This window comes from Acanthochromis polyacanthus, chromosome 6 (assembly GCF_021347895.1).
Source record: "Acanthochromis polyacanthus isolate Apoly-LR-REF ecotype Palm Island chromosome 6, KAUST_Apoly_ChrSc, whole genome shotgun sequence".
Classification (NCBI taxonomy): domain Eukaryota; kingdom Metazoa; phylum Chordata; class Actinopteri; family Pomacentridae; genus Acanthochromis; species Acanthochromis polyacanthus.
Genome location: NC_067118.1, coordinates 2858176 through 2879641, shown reverse-complemented (window position 1 = coordinate 2879641; position 21466 = coordinate 2858176). Strand labels below are relative to the sequence as shown.

The window sequence follows — 21466 nt, the reverse complement described above, 5'->3', positions numbered from 1 at the left end:
GAAAGTCGATATATATATAATGAAAGTTGATATATATATAATGAAACTTGATATATATATATAATGAAAGTCGATATATATATAATGAAACTTGATATATATATAATGAAACTTGATATATATATAATGAAACTTGATATATATATATATATATATATATATATATATATATATATATATATATATATATATCGACTTTCATTATATATATATCAACTTTCATTATATATATATCAAGTTTCATTATATATATATCGACTTTCATTATATATATATCAACTTTCATTATATATATATCGACTTTCATTATATATATATCAACTTTCATTATATATATATATCAACTTTCATTATATATATATATCGACTTTCATTATATATATATATATATCAACTTTCATTATATATATATCAAATCTTTTTTTCCTACCGAGCCCCGGAAGGGACATGTCCGTATGGCGAAGCGACAATGAAGGACACTCACCCGGACGAGAATTTTATTGAGTTTTATTTTGAAATCGGCCTGAAATACACAGACATTCAAGCAGTGCGATGCGCTAAGAGTCTGCCATGCAGACCAGCGATCCTGATAATGGTAAGTTTTATTTCTCCAACATCCTGCTGTTATCCTACTATGAATACGCTAGCTACAACAGTCCCACATCAGTATTATGAACGTTCCGCCAGCTAACGCGGTCCGGACACCGGATCACTGATTGGAGGTTGGCGTTGAACTATTGTTTGCCAGCCAGTTAGCCGCTGGTAAGCTAACAAGCTATGAAACAACTCCTTATAAAACCGGAGGAAAGCAGCAGCAATATTTCAGTCCAAGACCTGTATTCAGAACCTCCCACGCTGTTACACAATGACCCATTAATCATATTACTGAACTATATGGTTATCATTGAAATTTTCCTTGAAGAACCAGTGAACTCTTTGCGAACACATTTTAATTTATGTGTTGATTATGTTTCGTATCAGTAATACAAGTCTAAAAAACTGATTCAAATGATCAAGTTAACACAATGAAGTAAAGAGTACTGGTAATCTGCAGCTATTTTCATAATTTCAAGGTAAAATTCTGATGTGTGATTTTCTAGCTTTGCAGATGTGGAAATCCAATGCACTGATTTCTTATACACAGATGCTTTTGGTGTTTTTTGTTGTAAAATAAAACAAGGCATTTATCACTGTTGGAAATTATTACAGGTATTATTTGTAACACTTTCTAACATTGTATGGACAAAGCAATAAATCAGTTAATGGATAAAATCATTTGTATTACAGATGCTATCAACAGCATGTCTTGTTCATTTTATTAAGTTGTCGGCCTTGGATGATGAGGTCCAGTTACCAGGAGCACTAGTCTGCAGCTTACTGGTTCCGTCCTGCAGCTCCTCCACGCCGTCCTCCTCTCTACAGACCAAATCAAGTAAGATCTGTTTAGACTATGCAGACATCAACATGATCAGTATGTTATCTTTTGACCCATCCTAAAATCACAAAATAGAACATTTACTTTAAGTTAACTGTGTTTATGAAAATAGAAAATAATTACTGACAACTAGTATTTTTGGTGCTTTTATGCAGGAAAAGGGAACCAGGAAGCTGCTTTGGATCCTCTGCAGTATCTGGAGAGGTCAGAGGAACGGTTCTTGGAACAGATCGGAAGACACCAAGACGTGACCTCTGCCATTCTCCAGAACATCCAGAAGATGAATGAAAACCTTGGTTGCACTGATGGGACGCATGGTGTCGGTGCTGGAGCAACTGTCCCAGAATTAAACTGCATTGTTGACTATTGGCTTTTCTAGAAAATAAATCTTTTTTAGTACTTCACCTGTTTTGTATTTTACTCATGCACTTTGGGTGAATAAACAGAAATTTGTGATGAGAGATGCAAATTTTGTCTGTAATCTACAGAGACTTTATTCAGTGTTCAGTGCACACTTTTGTTACACACATTTTGACAGATAAGCAGTTGTGCTTTTCAAGCAGATTTTAGTCAGAAACATCAGTAGCATATGTGTTTTTTTTTACTGTTACACCAATCTAGGTAGATAAACTGCACTACTGCAGCAGACATATTATTGAAATGTGCTTCTATTATGTGTCTACATACACTGCTCACAAATAGTTATTCAACTTTTGGGTGAAATTGATGGAAAATATAAAAAGTGCATGCTTTAGTGATATATCATAAAAATAGGGTATTTAACTAGAAACATGCAATAGTGATTTCCTCATCTCAAAAAAATTTATTGAATCAAAAGCTAACAACAGTGGAGGGTATGTCACAATAAAAATGTCTCAGTTTGGACAGAACAGCAGCCTTCAGCTGAAATCCAGTACAATTGTGTCCCACCAGTGGCGTGATCATGGATGTGTCCAGGCAGCAGCTGACCTCTGCCTCGTAATTAGCCTTAAGACCAGCTATAAAGATAAACATAGATATTATCATTATCATCAACATATGGTGCATGTGTTTAACCTTTAAGCTATGTAGGGATGCAAATGTAGTCGAAGCTAAGTAGCTAAGCTAATGCTAACACGTTCAGTGTTCAGAATCAAAACATCTCTAAAAATTACCTGTTTTCTCAAACGTAGTCGCCGTTCCCTGTGACAACCATGAAGACAGATAATCACAGAAGAGCTCATCTGAAGAGCAAATGTCCAATAAGGTTCCTGTTTTTGTTTGCCATGTCCTTCCAGGGCTCAGTAGGAAAAAGTCTGAATATATGGAATGAAACTTTGAATAGATGGAATGAAAATCTGAACATTCTATATTCCGACTTTCATTATATATATATCTCAACTTTCATTATATATATATCAACTTTCATTATATATATATCAAGTTTCATTATATATATATCAAGTTTCATTATATATATATCAAGTTTCATTATATATATATCAAGTTTCATTATATATATATCAACTTTCATTATATATATATCAACTTTCATTATATATATATCAAGTTTCATTATATATATATCAAGTTTCATTATATATATATCAACTTTCATTATATATATATCTCAACTTTCATTATATATATATCAACTTTCATTATATATATATCAAGTTTCATTATATATATATCAAGTTTCATTATATATATATCAAGTTTCATTATATATATATCGACTTTCATTATATATATATCAAGTTTCATTATATATATATCAACTTTCATTATATATATATCAACTTTCATTATATATATATCAAGTTTCATTATATATATATCAACTTTCATTATATATATATCAAGTTTCATTATATATATATCGACTTTCATTATATATATAATTTCCTAAACGGCATGCCATATATACATATATATACATATATACATATATATATATATATATATATATATATATATATATATATATATATATATATATATATATATATATATATATACATATATATATATATATATGAGACCTGTCCAGGGTGTCCCCTGCCTTCGCCCGAGTCAGCTGGGATAGGCTCCAGCATCCCCCGCAACCCTAATGAGGATAAAGCGGTGTATAGAGGATGGATGGATGGATATGAGAACAATGGAGTCCCCAGGTACCCAGGAACCACCCAGAGAGTCCAAGAACATTGAATACTCTGAACTGCTGTTCATTGCATAGGAACAGACAACAGTCAGAGTTTTCCTCCATGACACAAAGTCATAGAGAGGCGACCCTCTCGTTGTCCGGTGAGAACAACAAAGTGGGGGCTCGTGAGTTTCCCCACATCCACCCGGCCCTTCTCACCCCGGGAAAAGGACAGTGTCCAAGCCCTCTCAGGATTGTGGTTCTGGTCCTTGCTGTGTGTGGAGGTGAGCCTAGCTATATCTAGTCCGTAACACTTCATCTCCATCAGCTCAGGTTCCTTCCCTGCCAGTGAGGTGATATTTCACGTCCTCAGAACTAGTCTACACCACCAGGGGGCAGTGAACAGTGACGCCTGCTCCTACTGCCCAGTGGGAATAGCACAATCGCAGTGGAGGCCACAGATATAGTGGTTAGAGCACCAGATCCTTTCACTAGCCCCATGAATTATCTTGATTGGTTGTGAGTTACAGCTACACTGTATAATGTTCTGGTTCCAGACATGCAGGTATTGTTGCATTGTACCTAAGGCACAGACTGGTCCGAGGTCGAGGAATCTTTTGATCCACCTCCTACTGAGAAGGTCCAGTGGACTGACAACCTGGACATGCAGACATGGCTAACAGAGAAAGCTATGAGGCAGTATTTAAACATGTGCGCTGTACTGCTAAACCTTACAAACTTCATGTTTGTGTGCAAGATGATGATGAGCCGCTGCCAACATTTACTGAACGGTTTGAGGAAGTGTGGGAGTCAGCGATGGGTTGTGATATTAATGACAGCAGTGTCAAGGCCTTTAGCATACGTCTAGAAAATGTACATCCTGAGACTTCTCACAGGTATAGAGTCTTAAAGCTGTCATGGCGTAGTACTACGTGGATGGACTCAGTGCATGTGTTGATGGAAATGTACAAGGATGGTTGTTTTTCCACTAAATGATCAGCCACAGCGTCCTTTTGCTCAGAAAGCCACTCCCTGAACAGAGCAGAAATGCAAACACCAAACAGCAGAGCACCGAGGTAACAATCAGTAGAATGGAATGTTTCAGCTCCGTAAACACTGGAGTTTAACGTTCCCCTATTGAAAATCTAATATGAAAGAAACAAGGCTCAATCCAAAATGATTATTTTCTTAAAATAACATAAACCTTTTCTCTGCTATGATTTCAGCTTCTGATGGTTTGGTATTCTAGTGCTTCATACTGAAAAACTAACATTCCATCTGTTCTGGATTTAAATTAATCATAATCTTAGAAGTGAACTATATTCAACAAATGAATGCATTTTACCTCTAGAACTAACAGATGCACAGAAAGCTCTGTGCAAAGATCAGGATGCTCTGCCTCACATCGAGGTCGCTTTGTCGACACGGGCAGAAGGAAAACACTGCAATGTTCTCATGATAAGGTGCAGCAATCTGCAACAGACTGTCTCCACTCCACTGATTGCTGCCACAAAAGCCTTGAGATAATTTGTCTTTCTTAATCCATAAGAACCCACGGTGACACCAGTGTAACAAGCACTGTGAGTGCCCCAGTCTGTTCCTTGTGAAGCTTTAAGTCTGACCTTAACTCATTAAGTCCTTTAAGGAAAAATGGGTCTGGGTTCTTATGGGTTAAAACCGCTTAAGGCTATCACTGTTCCTAAAAAAGAAGGTTTGTTTGTTTGTTTGTTTGTTTTATTTCATTCATTTGTAAAATAAATTTAAACAAAATGTTTCATGTAAATACAAGTCACCAAACACGAATGAAAGGGATATATATTTAATATATTTCATTATATTTCTTAAACAAACTGGATTTAATTAATCTTTTAAATGTGCTGCTTCACTTAGATTCTTTGATTTCTTTCTTCTGATTGTTCCATAAACTGATTCCTTTTACAGACACACAACGTTCCATCATTTTAGTCCTAAACCTTGTTTTTTTTTTAAAGATCTCTGTTCCTTTTAAGTCATACTTGCTTTCTCTTTTTCCAAATCTTTTCTGGATGTTAACTGGCAGTGTTTTTGTGTGAGCTTTCAGCATCATTTGCAGAATACTATAATATACTAATTCTTGAAATTTCAGCAATTTTAAATGAAGGAATAATGGATTAGGAGGATCTCTGTATCGTTTTCTGCTGATTATTCTTATGGCTCTTTTCTGTAAAATGAAAACTGACTGAGCATGTTCTGCAGGCGTTTCCCCATACTTCAATGCAGTAGGTCAGATGTGGAACAATCATGGTGTTGTATAAAATGTGCAATGTTTTGTTATCCAGTGAATCTTTTACTTTGTGTAACATAGCGATTGTTTTCTATATTTTTGCCTTTGTATACTGTATATGTGATTTCCAACACAAATGTTCATCCAATATAACACCCAGAAACTTGGTTTCCCTTACTCTATTGATTTCAATACCATCTATGGTAACTGAAGCACCAGTGTCTCTCCCTCTGTTACTAATTATCATAAAGTTTGTTTATTCAAGATTCAGTGATAATTTATTTACATCAAACCATGTTTTTATTCTTTTAAATTCTTCTTTAACCACATTTAACACCTGTGCTAAGTCTTCCCCACAATAAAATAATGTATCGTCTGCAAACAGAAAACATTTGAGCAGTTTGGAAACATAAATACAATCATTGATGTACAGAGTAAAGAGTTTTGGCCCAAGGACCGATCCCTGAGGTACTCCACATGTAATATAATGCAGTTTGGATTTAGAATTATATATCTGCACAAACTGCTTTCTACTGTTTAAGTAACTAGAAATCCATTTATGTGCCCCCCCTCTAATACTGTATTTGCTCAGTTTTTTAAGAAGTATGGTGTGATCAGTGGTATCAAAAGCCTTTTTGAGGTCCACAAAAACACTTACAAAAAAATGTTTCTTATCTATTGCGGTGGATGTTTCTTCAGTTAATTCCATTAGTGCCAGTGATGTGGAGTGATTGGTTCTAAATCCATACTGACTGCTGCTCAAAATATTGCATCTGTTTATGAATTTGTCTAACCTGATTACAAACAATTTCTCTAGTATTTTTGAAAATTGTGGAAGTAAGGATACCGGTCTGTAGTTGGAGAAAAGATGTTTATCTCCATTTTTATAAAGTGGAACTACTTTGGCTATTTTCATATTATCAGGAAATACACCTGTTGAAAATGAGAAATGTATGTAAATGGTTCAATAACCAGTTCAATCATATTTTTTACTAAAATCATATCCATTCCGACACAGTCAGTGGATCCTTTACCTGCACAACTTCTTACAATATTCAGTATTTCTTTTATTCCTACCTTACCAAGAAAAATACTCTCCACATCATCCATAATGATGTTTTGATCTGCATTGTCTTTTATAGTGGGTTTGTTTGCTGCAAGTCTAGGACCTACATTTACAAAGAAATCATTAAACTCATTTGCTATTTCACTTTTATCATCAATATCATAATTATTTTTCACAAAATAATTTGGATAAGCTGATTTTACTTTGTAATTTTTTATTACACTATTTATTATTCCCCAAGTAGCTTTCATATTGTTTCTGTTTTTATTTATTAAGTCACCATAGTAGTCCTTTATATGCCTTCTTATTATCCATACTAATTTATTTTTATATTTCTTATACCTATCTTCTGCTTCGTTTGACCTTAATTTTAAAAAACATCTATATAAATCATTTTTCTTCTTGCAGGCATTTCGTAGTCCTTTAGTCATCCATGGTTTGTCAACAGCATTTTTCTTGGTAGTACTCCTGAGTCCAGTGTTTTTCATACAGATCTGTCATGAAAGAATCATAAGCTACGTTTACATCATGAACATACACTCCATCCCATTTCTGTTTTTTAAGATCATCTTTCAGTGCCTCCAAGGATTCTTTAGATCTGTTTCTTATTCATTTTTCTGAGGTGATTTCCTTTGTATTACATTGATAATTTTTATAAACTGTAAAAACTGGTAAATGATCACTTACATCAGTTATCAAAATCCCACTCACAACTTTTCCATCAACTGCGTTTGTGAAAATATGATCGACAACAGCAGCACTTTTCATGTTCTTCTTGTTGGTTTGGATATCACAGGAAACAGATCCAGGCTACACATTGAATTTATGACATCACCTGCTGACTTCAGTGAACTAGACTTTTCCAGCTCCATGTTTCCGTCTCCACATAAAAACACAGTCTTGTTCTGGATCCTGTCAAACAGTTCCATTATTCTATCTGTGAATGTCTCTACACAGGTACCTGGTGATCTATGAACACAACTGATTACAACATTTCTACATTTTTCATTAGTAATTTCCACTGTGATCATTTCCATAATACCATCAACAACAGTTGTCATATTACCAACGACATCACATTTCAAACTAGAGGTGATATACAAAGCCTTCTATTCCTTCTATTCACATAATACAACTCACAGCCATCTATCTGATATTCCTCCATTTCCCCATCATTCAACCACGTTTCTGACACTGCAATTATAATAAAAGTCTTTCTAAATTGCTTTAAGTAGTCTTTTATTTTTGCCAACTTACATTTTAAACTTCTGCTGTTGAAATGGATGACAGACAGTGCTCCATTCATCATTACTTCATTAAATTGCTCCTCCGTGTAATATTCACATTTGTCGTTAACAGAAATTAGACCATTTTTGTCTGTACCCTCATCTACCTCGTATATTTTACTGTCTAAATCTGCATCTAAGTTTGTGTAAACATCCATGTTCAAGCATATTTTCTGCATCCACTCTTCAATCCATTACCGTTAAGCCTATATCAAATACTTTCAATCAACAGTGTTTCATTTTCCTCTACTGAAATTTACAAAAAGCTCCCTTTAGTATGGACCCCCTCATGTTTATCTGAGGTTCCTAGTGAACTTTGGGCTAAAACAAAAGAATGGTGTGGGATGTGTGACAACTGTTTTCCTCGTGTTGTTCAAGTTAAATCTAAGAAAGTCATTGTAATGTTGTAGTTCCTATGATTAGAGTATAATTTAACTTAAAGGGCAGTTGTAGGCACAGAGGGCTTAATTCAGTCCCTCTTGGATCAAGGAGTGTTAGTGGATGAAACAGTGCATGTGACACTCACATTTTGTTCATTCCTAAACAGAATCATCCATATGAAGGGAGATTTGTTCAAGATGTGCAGGTAATTTATAATACTGCTGCACCTTTGGCTCCAAGGATTCTAGTTTTGCCTCTTTGCCGCTAGATTCTAAAAAATAACATAGTTGTTGACCAGAGCTGTGCATTTTTCTGCATCCAAATAGTGAGTATCTGTTTGTATTTACATAAAAGGCTGTCAGTTGATGGACCAGGCTCTGCACGGCTTTGTTAGGAGTCCTACAGTGTGTGCTGCATCACTGACGTGTGATGAAGTGAATTTGCACCTGGCTGGTGGCAGCACTGCCCTTCCTCTCTTTCCTCCTAAAGAAGCCCGTCACATGAACTCTGTGCTTCTGTTAAAGACGCTGGCTGAAGGAGGTCTCAGTGGCTCACTGGTGAAGCTACAGTGCTGCAGTCTGAAGGTCATCTGTCTGGGTCATGTGTTGTAGGAAGGACAGCGGATGGTTTCTCCTAAAAGACTGACACTGCTGAATAACATGGAGTTATTGTGGTCACTGGATCTGTGTTTGTGCTGCTATGGACTCTGATGAGAGCGGCCACCCTGCAGTAGAATGGACAGAAAGCATGCAGAAGGCCTTGTGGATGTAAAGACTGCTCTGGTTTCAGCTCCACTCCTGGGACTGCTGGACTACCTGCAACCATTCCAGCTGTACGTCAGACAGGGAGAGAGGGGTTTGATGGAGGTGTTCTGGTGTGGAAACACTTGTCATACCATCACTGGGTGGCATATTACTGATCAGGGCTCTGTACAGCAGTGTGTGGTGTTCGTGGCTGTTTAAGATCTGTGGCTGCAGTTGCAGCTCTAAAAGAGAAATCTGCACCTCTGGTTTTATCTCATGTCTGCTTTGTATTAATTCCACACTAGTAATGAACTTAATTAATCTAGCAGCCATGTTAAGCACATATAGATCAAGCAATGACTCAATCATTCTGTCCAGTCCACACATCATTCTGAAAAGAACCCTGCTCTGAAATGCAAATTTCTCTAAATTACTATCTGTTCTAAATTCTGCTATTTTTCCTCCTCTTGCAGAATCAGCTGACTATCATGGCTGTGAGATGTTTAGAAGCTGTGGACACACCTGGACCTGACCTCATGCAGACAACGATTCTAAATGACAGTTTAACACAGAGATGGTTCAGACCCTGTGATGTCACACGTCATGCAGGTCATGCTGCAGTCAGTAACTAGTAAACAGCAGCAGTGGGAACTCCCCAGTAGCTCTGTACAGGCAGCTGAACTGTTTACTCTTTTCAGAACATGCATTATCTCCAAGGACAAGGTCTCTACCATTCGCACAGACTCCTGATATTCTTTAGGATCAGCTGATGATTTTGCTCACTGAGAGGAATTTTAACATCATGTGAACAGTCACCAAAAATAATGAGCAAAAGTCGGTAATTTGATTGAAGCACATTTTACTGCCCAAAAGATTGGATTTTTTAAAATGACAGGCACACATTTTTGGTTCTAACCTGGTTCTGGAACACTAAACTTAATTATAGCTGGACTACAGGTTTTATTTCGATAATAACATTTTTTGTTTCAAATTAGAGCCTGGAACTGTGGGACACTTACACAGAGTTCTGATCAATCACTTTGGATAGTTTAATGGATTTATAGAAGATTAATCTCATTTTTATCGGTTTTAATGATTTGCTATATTATTTTTTGATGTAATTTTGCAGGTTTAAACTGATAACAGAACTGAGAATAACGTTGTGAGTCACCTCCAGTCCTAAAGAATTGTTACTGGAATTTTAAACTAAATCAGTTATTAATGAATGAAAAACAGATGAATAAACATTGAATCTGTGACTACACAATATGTGAAATTTAATGCTGAGTGAGGAACAGATGACTCAGTTTTCTGTCTTGTTTTTTTCTTTCAGCTGAACATAGAACTTAAGTTGACTTGATTTCTGATCTTCATGATGAATTGCTGAAACGTGATTTCTGTTGTTTGTTTACTTTGGGAAAAAGAATGTGATTGCAGATTTTTTCTTTCCAGCTGAAGACTAGGAGTGTTTTAAAGTAAATTATGGTTTGAAGTGCTACAAACTCGTGGATAATGTCATACGGACACTCAGAAGTTTTTTGGGTTATGATGTCCATCTACATTCTCTTATGCCGTATGCGGTCCAACTCGTGTTGGAAAAGGAGGGATAGATGAGATCAATCAATCATAGATGAGGTCAATCAATCACAGATGAGATCAATCAATCATAGATGAGATCAATCAATCACAGATGAGATCAATCAATCATAGATGAGATCAATCAATCACAGATGAGGTCAATCAATCACAGATGAGGTCAATCAATCACAGATGAGGTCAATCAATCACAGATGAGATCAATCAATCACAGATGAGGTCAATCAATCATAGATGAGGTCAATCAATCACAGATGAGGTCAATCAATCACAGATGAGATCAATCAATCATAAATGAGGTCAATCAATCACAGATGAGGTCAATCAATCACAGATGAGGTCAATCAATCATAGATGAGATCAATCAATCACAGATGAGATCAATCAATCATAGATGAGGTCAATCAATCACAGATGAGGTCAATCAATCACAGATGAGTTCAATCAATCATAGATGAGATCAATCAATCATAGATGAGATCAATCAATCACAGATGAGATCAATCAATCACAGATGAGTTCAATCAATCACAGATGAGGTCAATCAATCACAGATGAGTTCAATCAATCATAGATGAGATCAATCAATCACAGATGAGATCAATCAATCATAGATGAGATCAATCAATCACAGATGAGGTCAATCAATCACAGATGAGTTCAATCAATCACAGATGAGATCAATCAATCACAGATGAGATCAATCAATCACAGATGAGTTCAATCAATCACAGATGAGTTCAATCAATCACAGATGAGATCAATCAATCATAGATGAGGTCAATCAATCACAGATGAGGTCAATCAATCATAGATGAGATCAATCAATCACAGATGAGATCAATCAATCACAGATGAGTTCAATCAATCACAGATGAGATCAATCAATCACAGATGAGTTCAATCAATCATAGATGAGATCAATCAATCACAGATGAGATCAATCAATCATAGATGAGATCAATCAATCACAGATGAGTTCAATCAATCACAGATGAGTTCAATCAATCACAGATGAGATCAATCAATCACAGATGAGTTCAATCAATCACAGATGAGGTCAATCAATCACAGATGAGTTCAATCAATCATAGATGAGATCAATCAATCACAGATGAGATCAATCAATCACAGATGAGTTCAATCAATCAGAGATGAGTTCAATCAATCACAGATGAGTTCAATCAATCACAGATGAGATCAATCAATCACAGATGAGTTCAATCAATCACAGATGAGGTCAATCAATCACAGATGAGTTCAATCAATCATAGATGAGATCAATCAATCACAGATGAGATCAATCAATCATAGATGAGATCAATCAATCACAGATGAGATCAATCAATCACAGATGAGTTCAATCAATCAGAGATGAGATCAATCAATCACAGATGAGTTCAATCAATCACAGATGAGATCAATCAATCATAGATGAGATCAATCAATCACAGATGAGATCAATCAATCACAGATGAGATCAATCAATCACAGATGAGATCAATCACAGATGAGATCAATCAATCACAGATGAGTTCAATCAATCACAGATGAGATCAATCAATCACAGATGAGATCAATCAATCATAGATGAGATCAATCAATCACAGATGAGTTCAATCAATCACAGATTAGATCAATCAATCACAGATGAGATCAATCACAGATTAGTTCAATCAATCACAGATGAGCTCAATCAATCACAGATGAGATCAATCAATCACAGATGAGATCAATCAATCACAGATGAGTTCAATCAATCACAGATGAGATCAATCAATCACAGATGAGATCAATCAATCACAGATGAGTTCAATCAACAGAATCACAATGGTTCTAGCAGGATTTACAGCTTAGCAGAGATACTAACGTCTGCACAGAACTCAGGATAGGAAAGAAGACTTGAATTTTACTATCAAAGAAAAATGGAAAACATGTTGAAAACGTTGTTAAAATGTCACGATGTCCTCCCAGTTATCCCAGTTTTTCTGTATTCAGTCCTCAGCACTGCATATTCAACCACAGCACTGAGCCTCATGAGGTTCTGATCAGTCGCCTTACGTCCACAGGAGCTGGAGCACCTTTGAACACACAAAGTCACTCTGTTATGGACTGATGAATGAATGGCTGAGTATGGGAAACGTCTAACTGAGATACAAAGACAATGTCATTCACAGGTCCCTGACAGGCTCCCATTCATCGTTCCTCCCTGCATAAACCTTTGAGGCTCACGTCTGTTAATTGAGTTATAACATCTACTCTGTGACTGAATTTATTATTGACTGGATTTAAAATGTACTGGAGAATGTGATCAATCATATTGTGAGTGTATTTTGATGAGACATATTTTGTTTTCACATGTTACAGGATCAGTTTTCTGGAGCCCTCTAACCAGGGTTTTAGAAATGTTAATTTTTCCCTTTTGCTTAAAATTTACCGTATTTTCCACACCATGAGGTGCATCGGATTGTAAGGCGCAGTCTCGATTACGGGCTTTATTTCTGTACTGAAGTCATATATAAGGCACCCCGTATTATTGGTCGCATGCTAAAACAAGGAAACGGAAGCAAAACAGTGAGTTTGGTTGAACTTTATTCTACTATGTATTTAAAAATACACTCACATTATTTTCTGATCAATCTTTTGTCACACATCCATCAAAGTCCTCGTCTTCTGTATCTGAATTGAACAGCTGGGCAATTTTGACATCAAACATGCCGGGTTCACTCTCGTCATTGTCGGAGTCAGTGTCGTTGCCGGGTAGCTGTCACTCCAAACTACTCTACAAGGCGTCACCTCTGACCTGTGTTTCTCCTTAACTCAGGATGCAAACCTGTTTTTCCTACACGACATGAGACAAACTGGCGCTGGCTAAAGATAACATAGGGGTGGAAGACAACTGCTAGTCAGAATAACAAGGTCATATCGCTGTATTCTTGTCCAGATGGAGCCAGAGCTAACCTTCCTGTCTCCATATTTGGAGTGTGACATAAACATGGCACGCCTTCCAAAATGGTATAAGTACCCAAGGCCAGAGACTCCTCAGAACTGATGCTGCTGACATCACTGTGTTGCTCGCTGTATCATTTCTCCTGATATCAGTGAACCTTATTGTCAACATCTGAGTCTCCAGAGTGTCTCTGAGTCTGCCTCTTGATTCTTCTTCTGACATCGCAGAATTCCCGAACACCAACGAGCTGAAGTTTGTCTGAATCATGGCCAGCTTCCCTCTGAGTGAGTAGAAAACTGTAAAATGAACATTTATTATGCTTACGTCTTATTGAAGTAGAAAACTGGAACCAAGAGTCTCAGTTTGGTTCCAGAGTCTAATGGATGATAATTAAAATGTTGAAATATTAAGTAGTTTGTGTCTATCAGCTGCTTAAAAGTTCAAAAATAACAGAAATTAAGGTTGAAATGCAATTTTTGGTACTTGTGCATCCATGTTGTGTCATTTATTTTCTATTTGTCTTTGCACGTTGTCTCGTTTTTGTCATTTATGTCTAATTATTATAATTTTATGTGGTGCTTTTATTGTTGTGTGTCACTGTGCGTCTAATTATTGTCATTTTGTTTCGTTGTTGACATATTCCATCTCGTTTTTTAATCGTTTCTTATAATTTTTTTCATGTTTTTGTGTCATTTTGTGCTTCGTTCTTGTCATTTTATGTCTATTTATTATTATTTTATATTGAATTTTTCTTGTTTTGTGTCATTGTCTGTCTCATTTTTTGAATTTTCGAATTGTTTGGGACATTTGTCTGCCTAATTTTCTTGCATCAGTGTGTTTGTGGAGCGACTTTACACGGCTTTATAAACATTTTTAGATGTTTTATTCTAGCCACACCTCTTTTAAGGAAGGTATTCATGGATTATACAATTTATTGATATAAATAATTTCTTATTAAACTGATTCAGAAAAGGAACAAATTATTGCATAAAAATTCACCAGATTGCAGGAATTTAGATGGTAGAAGCTAAAAACGTCTTGGTAGAGGAGAATTCTGATCAATGCAGTCCAAACAGTGTTCAATAATCCGAATTATAAATAAAAAAAATTGAATTATTTCCAATTTAAGGAGCCTTTAGTTTCAGCTTTACATGTTTGCATGACAGAAAGTCACATCAAAAGTGATTCTGTGCTGCTAATTTATCTAAATATTTACTTCCTGTACAGTAATGTCGGGTTTTTGAAGGTTAAAGTGATAAATATAGTATTTTTCTGAATCTTTCCACACATTAAACAGTCGTTCTGTGTTTCAGTGCTGATGGCAGCGTGTCTGCTCATGACTTCAGGTAAACATTAAAGGTGTCCTTTCTTTTCTGATTATATTCATAAACCTTCATGTTGAACTCAAACTGAAGCTGATCTCTGATCTGTTAGAACCTGGAAGCTGTTATGAATATCACTCCGTGACGTGTGAAGGTTCTGAGGCTCATCTGAACTGTGGTGAGATCAAGTTCTGCTCTGTTTGTAGCTGCATCACCTGAAAACCCGTCAGAACCTCCAACCAGAACCTCCTCAGAACCATCTGGTTCTTCATCTGCAGTAACTTTGTTAATGGTCAGAGTTCTACTTTGACACTGGGAATATTTTCAATTTCGTCGGTAGGTCTACTCTAGAACTTTCTACAGTTGTCAGTAGGTCTACTCTAGAACTTTCTACAGGAGATGTTCTCCTTTCCTGCTTCCAGTCTTTAACTTTAGTCTCACTTAGAACATTCCAGGTACTTGAAGTCCATAGAGGTGGGTCCAGATTTATCACTTTTTAATGGACTTTTTCCATCATTTCTGAGCCTCAGAATTTCACCAGTCCAGCAGATAGAACCATGACATTTAGGAGGAGAAACACATCTGAGTTCTGATAAAAACTGACTCCAGATCAGTTTTACATCCATCCAGGTGTGATTCACAGTATGATGGTAAACTTTGATCATTAATAAAGTTACTGAAGATGAAGAACCAGATGGTTCTGAGGAGGTTTCAGGGGATTTTCTTCTGATTTCGTTGATGTTACACAAAATCGGTTGAATTTGTGTCTCTTATTTACTCCCTTGTTGTCATGTCTGTTCCCTCTGAGATTCTTCAAATATTCTTCTTCTTCTTCAGGTCAAGGACATGTTATCTCCGTCCTCAGGGCTGTATATGGACGCCAAGACAAAATCACGTGTTCCTATGGACGTCCGGCCTCTCAGATCCAGAATGACCACTGCTCACGACTCTCTGGAAAAGTAGCTGAACGGTAAAGATTCTGGCTGCTGTTGTTAAACATTGTGATGAATGTTGCACACATTCATCTTTTCTCAGATGACAGACGTACAGTCAAGAACCAAAGTTTCCATCCACTTTTAAAGACCACATAAATCATATCAGTCTGTAGTTTCCAATGACTCACAGAACTCTGAATTTTCTATGATGGAATCACTGAAACATGAATCTTTGTCATGAAAACAATCATGAATTGAGGTTCTTTCAGAGATTTACTAAAGGTCTTCTGGAAACATGAAATGTAATATTTGGTTCAGTTCTTGTGGTTTCAATCTTCTGGATCATCTTTGACTCCTCTGGACAGAACTGGTTCAGTTCAACTAAACTTGTTGTCTTTCTGACTCAGACTTGTTTCTTCATCAGTCCACAGGTTCTTGATGGGTTTCAGTCAGGACTTTGGGGAAACCAGTTTAGAACCTTCATTCCAGCCTGATGGAACCATTTCTTTACCACGTCTGATGTGTGTTTGGACTCATTGTCTTGTTGAAACATCAAACTGTGTCCAAGATCAACCTTCTGCTGATGGTTTTAGGTTTTCCTGAAGAATGTGGAGGTGATCCTCCTTCTTCATTATTCCATTTACTTTGTGGAAAGCTCCAGTTCCACAGAGCATGATACTGCCACCACCATGCTTGATGGTAGGTTTGGTGTTCTTGGGGTTAAAGGCCTCACCTTCAGTTTTTCTTCCATCTGACTACACAACTTTCCTCCAGAAGGTCTTTTCTTTGTCCATGTGATCAGCAGCAGACTTGAGTGGAGCTTTAAGGTTCTGCTTCTAGAGGAAGAACTTCCTTCTTCATGGATCCTCTCAGCTCATGTTGATGGAAAACCCTGTGGACACTGACAGCTGTGTTCCAGCAGCTTCTCATTCATTCACACCTGCTTTTTCATCATTCTTGCTTGACTCTTGACCATCCTGACCAATGGTCTCTCAGCAGCAGCTGATAGTTTGTGTTTTCTTCCTGATGGTGGCAGTAACACAACTGGACCATGAACTTTATTCTGACAAACAGATGATTTAGGATCTGAAGCTTCTTTCAAATGGCTCCAAATGACTTTCTGACTTGTTCAAGTCAATGATTTTCTTTTTCAGATCTTTGCTGAGCTCCTCAGACTTTCCCACTGTAGTGTTTGAGTCTAATGAGTGGATCTAATGGGTTCTATTTAAACTGGATCAGAGGAGTCAGCAGCTGTAGTCGATCAGAATCACTAATGAGAAGACCATGGAATTAATGTAATCAACAGAACTTTTTTCATCACCGAAACTAATAATTCAAGTTGCTGTGAATGTATCTGACCTTAACAGAACAGCCTGTACTGGCTTTAAAAATAATCTATCAAATCATACCATTTATCAAAGCTGGAAACTACAAAAACTGACTTTATAAAGAGTTTCTTATGGTCTTTGTAGAAATCCTTGATCATTGATCTGCTCCTTCTTCTTCCTTGTGGTTTCTCCATGGTTATCAGACTTCCTGTGTGTGATTTCATATTTATATTCTGGACATAAACAAAGTGCTGTCTCATATTAATCTACACCCACAGCTGTAACGGGAGAATGTCCTGTTCCATCAAAGCCAGCAACTCAGAGTTTGGAGACCCCTGTAGGGGAACCTACAAGTACCTGGATGTGACTTACACCTGTGAAGGTAAGCAGCTCCGAGAAGCTTTGACAAGCATTAGTTTGAGGCAACACTAGAATCAAAACTACAGTGTCTACAAAAAGTATTCATCTCCATCTGAAGCTCTCCATTTTTATTGCTTTTCATCACTGAATCATATCAAAGTTAATTTGGCATTTTTGACACAAAATGAAGGAGTTGCAGTAAAGAGATTAGTGATGGAGGCCACCAAGACACTTATGGCTCCTCTGAAGGAGTTACAACGGTGATATGAAATCTGAATTAGAGTTCACCAGAAGACATGTGGAGATTGTTTAGTCACTTGGAAGAAGGTTCTTTGGTCTGAGGAGACCGGAATGGAGCTTTTTGACCATCAGACTAGATGATGTCTGATGGACACCAAACACTGAACATCATCACAAAAGTAATAACCCTATTAGAAAGCACGGTGGTGGCAGCATCATGATGTTTCTCAGCAGCAGGTCCTGGAATGCTTGTAAAGGTAGAGGGTAAATCAGTGGCAGCTGGTGAAAAAACATCTTGGTGGGGCTGGTGTACCAACAGATTTCCCTGCCTAATCTAGCATAAGCATTCAAATGAACAGTCGGAAAATGACTACAGGTCCACAATGATAATTTCATTTCAGTTTCCAGTTTCACAGAAGAAGTAACAATTTACAGACATATTAGACGTTATGCTATCAATGTGGGTTGAGTTATTTTTGAAGAGAGAATGAAAGAGAACATTTCCTATAAAAATGTAACATACAAAGAATTGAGAACCAACCAACCAACCCACAACTATATTATTATTACATACTGCCCATTGAATGTAAAATAAACTTAAAAGACACTCTGTCTCTGCTCCTGTGTGTGTCTGTTCCTGTGTGTCTATTTATCTTCTCCCTCCTCTTTTCCTCCTGATGTAGGACGGAGTCTGGGAGTCACACTACGAACCAAAACTATCGCTGGCTCCTCAAGTAGCTCTAGCGATCATAAACGTTCACGCTTTTTACGTAGCAGTTGGGGCGACATTTCCAGCGCCCCATTGGCGTTAAATTTGGTGACGCCGATAGGCCAATTGTCAGTAATTTTCCCCTAGCAACCATAACCTGATTGGCTATTTATCTGCAGGTCAGGGGTACTTTGCCGAGCGCCCCGTGGGAGAATGACATATTGTAGTTCGGCGGAAATTCGGTTGTCGGTTGGCGTTAATGTTGTTTAAATGATTTAAAATACATGTAGGCACACACATACTATTAAGTAAAACTGAAGCTGATTAAAAATAATAATAATAATAATAATAATTAAAAAAAAAAATCCCCTCCACAGCTGGTGGGGCGGAGCCCCAGCGCCCCCTATGGGCCAGCCGCCACTGGGGTAAATGAATGCAGCAAAGTCTAGAGAAATCCTGGAGGACAACCTGATGCAGTCTGAAGAGAACAGAGACTTGGAGAACATTAGTTTTCCATCCAGATGATGAACCAAAGCAAACAGACAAACATCCTCAGAAATGTTTTTTAAAAAACAAGGTGGAAGTTCTGGAGGCCGAGTCAGAGTCCAGACCTCAGTCCAACTGAGAATTAGTGTCTGGACCTGAAAAGTGGTGTTGACTCAGGATCCCTGAGGAACCTGACAGAGTTTGATCAGCTTTATGGAGCACCTTTCTGCTCCTTCAGTACTTCTGGTCAGATTCTAAACTGCCTTCTGTTGTCTTCATTCTCTGTGTGTTGACACTAAAGCTGAATCTAATCTAAACTAGGTTGTGTTCACAGTACAGCAGCTGATTTCAGAGAGTTGCCTTAGACCAACAGTCTGCACATACATGGATAATTAACTATGAAAACTGTTGGACTTTACTGTTTCCATTTTCCAGCTGCATGTTATCACTGCTAACGTCACCTGAGGTTGCAGGTGAGAGTGCGGGAGTCTTTGAGCTTTAAAAGTGTGTCAGGTGATGACTGAGCTGCTGGATGTGAACTGAACCTGATCTCTGATCTGTTAGAACCTGGAGACGATTCCCATGAAGTTCGCTCTGTGACCTGTGAGAACTCTGTGGCTTACCTGAAGTGTGGTAAGATCCAGTTCTGTCAACACCATCAACATATTTAGATCTTCATGATGATTTCCTCCTTGTTGTCACATCTGTTCCCTCTGAGCTTCTCCAACTCTTCTTCTTCTTCTTCAGGTCAAGGACTTGTTATCTCCGTCCTCTGGGCTGATTATGGACGCCACGACAGAACCACATGTTCCTCTGGACGTCCGGCCTCTCAGATCCAGAACGTCCACTGCTCACGGCCCACTGGAAAAGTAGCTGAACGGTACAGATTCTGGCTGCTGTTGTTAAACAATGTGATGAATGTTGCACACATTCATCTTTTCTCACATGACAGACGTAGTCATGAACCAAAGTTTCCATCCACTTTTAAAGACCACATAAATCATATCAGTCTGTAGTTTCCAATGACTCACAGAACTCTGAATTTTCTATGATGGAATCACTGAAACATGAATCTTTGTCATGAAAACAATCATGAATTGAGGTTCTTTCAGAGATTTACTAAAGGTCTTCTAGAAACATGTAATATTTGGTTCAGTTCTTCTGGTTTCACTCCTCTGGACAGAACTGGTTCAGTTCAACTAAACTTGTTGTCTTTCTGACTCAGACTTGTTTCTTCATCAGTCCACAGGTTCTTGATGGGTTTAAGTCAGGACTTTGGGGAGACCAGTCTAGAACCTTCATTCCAGCCTGATGGAACCATTTCTTTACCACGTCTGATGTGTGTTTGGACTCATTGTCTTGTTGAAACATCCAACTGTGTCCAAGATCAACCTTCTGCTGATGGTTTTAGGTTTTCCTGAAGAATGTGGAGGTAATCCTCCTTCTTCATTATTCCATTTACTTTGTGTAAAGCTCCAGTTCCACAGAGCATGATACTGCCACCTCCATGCTTGATGGTAGGTTTGGTGTTGTTGGGGTTAAAGGCCTCACCTTCAGTTTTTCTTCCATCTGACCACACAACTTTCCTCCAGAAGGTCTTTTCTTTGTCCATGTGATCAGCAGCAGACTTGAGTGGAGCTTTAAGGTTCTGCTTCTAGAGGAAGAACTTCCTTCTTCATGGATCCTCTCAGCTCATGTTGATGTAAAACCCTGTGGACACTGACAGCTGTGTTCCAGCAGCTTCTCATTCATTCACACCTGCTTTTTCATCATTCTTGCTTGACTCTTGACCATCCTGACCAATGGTCTCTCAGCAGCAGCTGATAGTTTGTGTTTTCTTCCTGATGGTGGCAGTAACACAACTGGACCATGAACTTTATTCTGACAAACAGATGATTTAGGATCTGAAGCTTCTTTCAAATGGCTCCAAGTGACTTTCTGACTTGTTCAAGTCAATGATTTTCTTTTTCAGATCTTTGCTGAGCTCCTCAGACTTTCCCACTGTAGTGTTTGAGTCTAATGAGTGGATCTAATGGGTTCTATTTAAACTGGATCAGAGGAGTCAGCAGCTGTAGTCGATCAGAATCACTAATGAGAAGACCATGGAATTAATGTAATCAACAGAACTTTTTTCATCACCGAAACTAATAATTCAAGTTGCTGTGTATGTATTTGACCTTAACAGAAATGTCTCTACTGGCTTTTTTTTTTAAAGGTCCAAGATTTTACCATTTTTCAAAG

General features: G+C 37.5%; 1 protein-coding gene and 1 long non-coding RNA gene across 5 annotated transcripts in view; both read left to right on the top strand.

Annotated features, from left to right (window-relative positions):
- Positions 1-306: 306 nt before the first annotated feature.
- LOC127534329 (uncharacterized) lies at positions 307-1904 on the top strand. Of its 2 annotated transcripts, none has more exons than XR_007942433.1 (3): positions 307-595; positions 1288-1432; positions 1591-1904. It is a non-coding gene; the product is annotated as an uncharacterized LOC127534329 (long non-coding RNA). The 2 variants fall into 2 exon arrangements; XR_007942434.1 differs by having other exon boundaries at positions 315-595; positions 1324-1432.
- Positions 1905-13778: 11874 nt separating this feature from the next.
- Positions 13779-21466, top strand: part of LOC110972003 (L-rhamnose-binding lectin CSL3-like) — a 31258-nt gene continuing 23570 nt past the window's right edge. For 2 of the 3 annotated variants that reach the window (XM_051949212.1, XM_051949213.1), the window contains exons 1-7: positions 13779-14129; positions 15159-15191; positions 15280-15345; positions 16005-16137; positions 17709-17812; positions 19790-19858; positions 19973-20105. In XM_051949212.1, coding sequence (XP_051805172.1) covers positions 14111-14129; positions 15159-15191; positions 15280-15345; positions 16005-16137; positions 17709-17812; positions 19790-19858; positions 19973-20105 — 557 coding nt within the window. In that variant the 5' untranslated portion in view covers positions 13779-14110. The remainder of the gene's footprint in view (positions 14130-15158; positions 15192-15279; positions 15346-16004; positions 16138-17708; positions 17813-19789; positions 19859-19972; positions 20106-21466) is intronic. The other variant, XM_051949211.1, reaches the window with a different exon arrangement.